The sequence below is a fragment of the Schistocerca piceifrons genome, chromosome 2 (assembly GCF_021461385.2).
Source record: "Schistocerca piceifrons isolate TAMUIC-IGC-003096 chromosome 2, iqSchPice1.1, whole genome shotgun sequence".
NCBI classification, from domain to species: Eukaryota; Metazoa; Arthropoda; class Insecta; order Orthoptera; family Acrididae; genus Schistocerca; species Schistocerca piceifrons.
The window spans coordinates 839,661,996-839,666,383 of NC_060139.1; the positions used below are offsets into that span (position 1 = coordinate 839,661,996).

A 4,388-nucleotide genomic window follows, 5' to 3' on the forward strand; every position below is an offset into this window, starting at 1 on the left:
CACATACAAAATTTTTCAGGAAGTTGCTACATTCAGAGCCTTTAAATAAATATAAGGGAGCATCAGATACTTAGCTCAAGTGCACTGAATTTTATTCTGTTGAACTCTTAGTAATGAACCAAATTGAAATGTGGTTCAGAAGTGAAAAATATCTTTTTAATTTTTATGCAAGCAATTTTATTTTGCAATGTATTGTTACAACAGACTTCAGTACATCATGTGATAAGAGGCTTCAAATTCATGTCACACAAGCTCTGCAGACGTCAATTTTCTCCACTAGTTACACAGCAATTCATTTTAATGTAATCAAGTAGTATTTCAAATAAAGGCTTTAATTGCACATGCAAATAAAAGGATAAACGTATCAATTGAAAGACAACACTGCAAAAGTTTTTATTTTCTTTATTAATATCACTTGGGTTTCCACATCACCAACAGGGGTACTAAGCACAATGCGTTACTCTTTTGTTTTACATGGCGAGTTTCCCCAGTAGGCCTACAAACCATGGAATGTACAGAAGCACATACACATCTAAAACTTAGTACCGACACTAATTATGGTCAGAATCTACATGAACATTTAATATCTCACTTTCAGGCTGCCTCAGTGCCGAAACAATATTTGCTTTTTCAGCAAGAGTTGGTTTCTTCAAACTGCCCTTTGGCTGTTTGTTACATTTACCAGGTCTTCGTTGCACTTTTACCTTCTTGTTGCTGGGGCGTAGTGGAACTTCCCTGCAGTCTGATTGAAAAAGTGACAGCGAATGAGCTGCATCCTTCTGCAGCGACTTCAGGATTTCTGTGGAAACTTTACCTGAACCGACATGGTTAATCAAAATTTGGTATGTGGACACTAGTTCTCGGGCCAGAGATGTGTTCTCGTAATCATCAGTATTTGTTTGCAGTGAACACAAAATGGCAGAAGCCTCTTCTGTCACCGTTGCTTCACTTGGTGTAAATGTGGCACTTGAATGTAATGCATACATCATTGACACTGCATGAATGTGCTTGCATATGTTCAAATGAATTAAACTGTCCGCCCAAGAACAACTGAAAGCATGTATACATATATTACACTTGGAGCACTTCAACTTGCACTCCAATTTACATTCAATGTTATTTATTTGTCACGCACCAATTTCATCAACACAAAAAGTAGTCTGTCAAGTCTATTGTTTGTTTTTCCCTCTAGATAACAATATTTTAGAACTCTATGCATTGCTTCAAGGTGCATATTTGTATTTATACCCAGATTGCGACGGTGACAGTATGCCCACTGCTGAGGCCGGAATAAGTAATTTGACGAGAAATATACACCAAAGTCTCTTGTACCTTCATCTGCTTGAAGCTGCCCGACGAACGATTCCAGCAGCTCATTAAAATTGTCTATATCCGCTTCTTCAAGCAATGTATGAAGAGCTCTGTACACAAGTGCTTTCTTTTCTTCATTGCCATGGACTTTCTTCAAATTATTCCGCCAGCTGCGGTCTATGTGCCAAGCACACAGTAGATTATTTTCTGCAGGTCCCATGACTCGTGACCATGCACCACAGAAAGTATTAGTGTCGTCGGACATGAATACAGATGTTTTTAAGACGCCAGCTCTTTCACAGCAATAAAGAAATGAGTCATTATGGAAGTAGTCTCCAGATTTGAAACACAGAATGCTACTGGCATACCTGAACCAAAATCATCTACCACTAACAATGTGGTCACCAACAGTTTGTAAACATTTGTACAATGTGTGGAGTCTACACATACAATATTTTGTCCAAATCTCTGTAATAACTGCTTCTGGTAGTCAGTCATTAACACTGTCACCGAGTCAGTCCTATCAACATCTTCCCTGGCCTCGCCTTCTTTCTTATAGAGGAGAACACAGTCTTTCATTTTCTCCAGCCACATACTAACACTGACTTCATCAATGTTATGCTGCTGATCATCACCAATGGCGAAGTCTCTCTTAATGTTATGAAGGTCATGCCGAGTCAGGAGATGCAGCCTCTCCATTCCGCTGGAATGAACTGAGTCCCGCACATCATCCAGAATTCTCTGGAAAGTGACCCCCTCAGCAATTTTACCTGCAACATTTTAAAATTACTCCAACCACAACGAGGCTAATTCTGAGTATGTACATGAAAACACTATTCAGAAACGACACTGTAGTTAACCACCCCCAATAAAATAAATTCATGCAATATAACAGTTGCTAAGTACTTATAAATTAGATATTTGAACAAATGGCTTAACAGTATATTCAGTGTACCCTTCCAACAGTACTGAAGATACTATTAACACACTGGGGATGGGAGAATAAACAGGCCTGATTAAAGCACCTGTTGCAATGTGATATTTCCCAGTTTCACCTACCAAGGCTATTTTCAAATGGTTACAAGGTCTACAAGTACATGTCAGAGAATTGTAACTGGTGTTTTTGTCTAGTCTCAAATCCATTATTGTAGTTGCAAATGCCCTGATCCACCATGTTTAACATGCTGGACAAGAAACAATAAATGTACTGCCTTTAGTCTATTAGATGCATTAATGATCTATTCTTAAATAGATTACTATGACACAAGCAATAACACAGGGCAACACATGAGTATTTCAGAACTTATTTCCACACTTGCGTTACTGTAATGCATTACACCTGCTCACACACACCTAAGTACATGGCATTACAGTCACCACTATTGTGGTCAACATGGATCACAACATCTGGTCTTTTACAACTGCTTTCATGCTAACATCACAAATTGTATTCATATGAACTGCCAATCAATATATTCACACCTTTTACTCCAGATCACATATCCATAACAATATTAATTTCTCAGCAGTAAAAAACAATGCTCCTTCACTGCAAAAATAATAAAAGTCAACTACATATAACTAAAAGCAAGCCTGACAATGGATTCTGAAACTTTCAACACCATATTTACTTGGGGATCACTGAAAGGCCAGCAAAATTCTACAATTAAGGTAATACTCACCAGCGATGGCTTCTCTATCCGAACCACTGAGATGCAGAAAAGCAATGTTCTGGTTGTGGCCGAAATGTGTTCTGTAGTAAATGACACTACAGATTCCACTTTCTTCTTCGTGAAGCTCTATGGCAGCAACGCAATGGTTTCCCATCTTGCAAGTGCCCTGGGACTTACACAACCTTTTGCCACCTGACTTCGAAGAAAATGTGCCACTTCTGTGGCATACAAAGGTGGTTTTTGCAGTGCCATCCTTTAAACGCTTAGTGCCATAACTAGAGACAAAACTACTTTTTGTTTTTCTCTCCTCCTCAGACTTCCACTTCATAAAGTCTAAAACAAAAGCATCAATGAAAGACAATTGCATTCAGATTCAACAAGTGCAAAGTACACAGCAGGAGTAAAAAAAACCTGCACTGTTAGATACCCTCACGAGTTACTGGTGTGATTTTAATCATTTAAATTTGCAACAATTTAACTTATACTTAATGTAGCAGACAGTAAGTTCACAGTTAATGTGAAGTGCGTCTTTTCAGGCTTTCAAATAGGCACATGTTCTATTGACCAACAAAAAGAAGATCTAATGGCCACGGGTCAGACAAGTATGTAATAATGGACGATATTAATTTAAGTAGGCAGTGTACACTTTACTTACTGTCCTTTGTTTGAAATTCACTAATTTCTTTTACCATCTCAACCATGTGCTCCTGCTCCACATGTAGGCGCAACTTAGCCAAAAAACTGCATTTAAAGCTGCAGTCACTTTTTGAGCACTTTATCATACCTTCTTCACCTGGCTGAATTTTATGCACATTTCTCAAATGAACATTCAAATGCTTCCTTGCTGAATATTCTCGATCACATACATAACAAGCAACAGAACCAGCCATTCCAACGAAATAACTCATTCTCACACGGTGCAAGGATATTCGCTCACATCAACTAACGAGAATGGAGAATGTGTGTAGCAAAGTTGTTGCATTCGCTCAGATGTCACCTATGCTTCTGATTGGCTACTGTATATGACGTCATGAATTTAACTGCCAGCCAATCAGCATCGCGACCAGCGGGTCGCGAGACGCAAGTCTCGCGGCCCCCCGAGGAATCGCTTCATGACGTCATCAGAAAGGCTGAAAGGGTGACAGCGCTGCCTGGTGACTAGACCTGTAAACAACTCTGTTGACACAAGTGACGTCACATGTTGGCTACAGCATTTATACAGACCTTCGAGTCTAGTGTAGCAGGGGATACAACATGGGATACAACCACCACCACCTAGTGGTGGTGATACAACCCGTCGGCTTTGAACAATGACGTCACAAGTCGCCAGAGAGCACGTATTACAAAGATGAAAGAGCTGAGGAGAATGTTGAGCAACAAAGGAATGCGAGAGAGATAAACATT

The 4,388-nt window shown here is 39.4% G+C and overlaps 1 protein-coding gene across 1 annotated transcript; it reads right to left on the reverse strand.

The window, feature by feature from the left end:
- Positions 1-1,519: 1,519 nt before the first annotated feature.
- Positions 1,520-3,874, reverse strand: LOC124775914. The gene is made up of 3 exons (XM_047250756.1): positions 3,640-3,874; positions 2,994-3,317; positions 1,520-2,081 (listed from the first exon to the last, which is right to left on the reverse strand). Exons 1-3 carry the CDS (start codon positions 3,872-3,874, stop codon positions 1,591-1,593), a joined length of 1,050 nt encoding a protein of 349 aa, XP_047106712.1. The 3' UTR covers positions 1,520-1,590.
- Positions 3,875-4,388: the final 514 nt, after the last annotated feature.

Excerpts from the sequence above, each read along its gene's own strand:
- LOC124775914 (XM_047250756.1), bottom strand. The coding sequence starts at position 3,874 with ATGGCTGGTTCTGTTGCTTGTTATGTATGTGATCGAGAATATTCAGCA. Across the intron at positions 3,318-3,639 it reads TGAATTTCAAACAAAGGACA|ACTTTATGAAGTGGAAGTCT; the intron begins GTAAGTAAAGTG and ends CTTTTGTTTTAG. Across the intron at positions 2,082-2,993 it reads GGATAGAGAAGCCATCGCTG|GTAAAATTGCTGAGGGGGTC; the intron begins GTGAGTATTACC and ends AAAATGTTGCAG.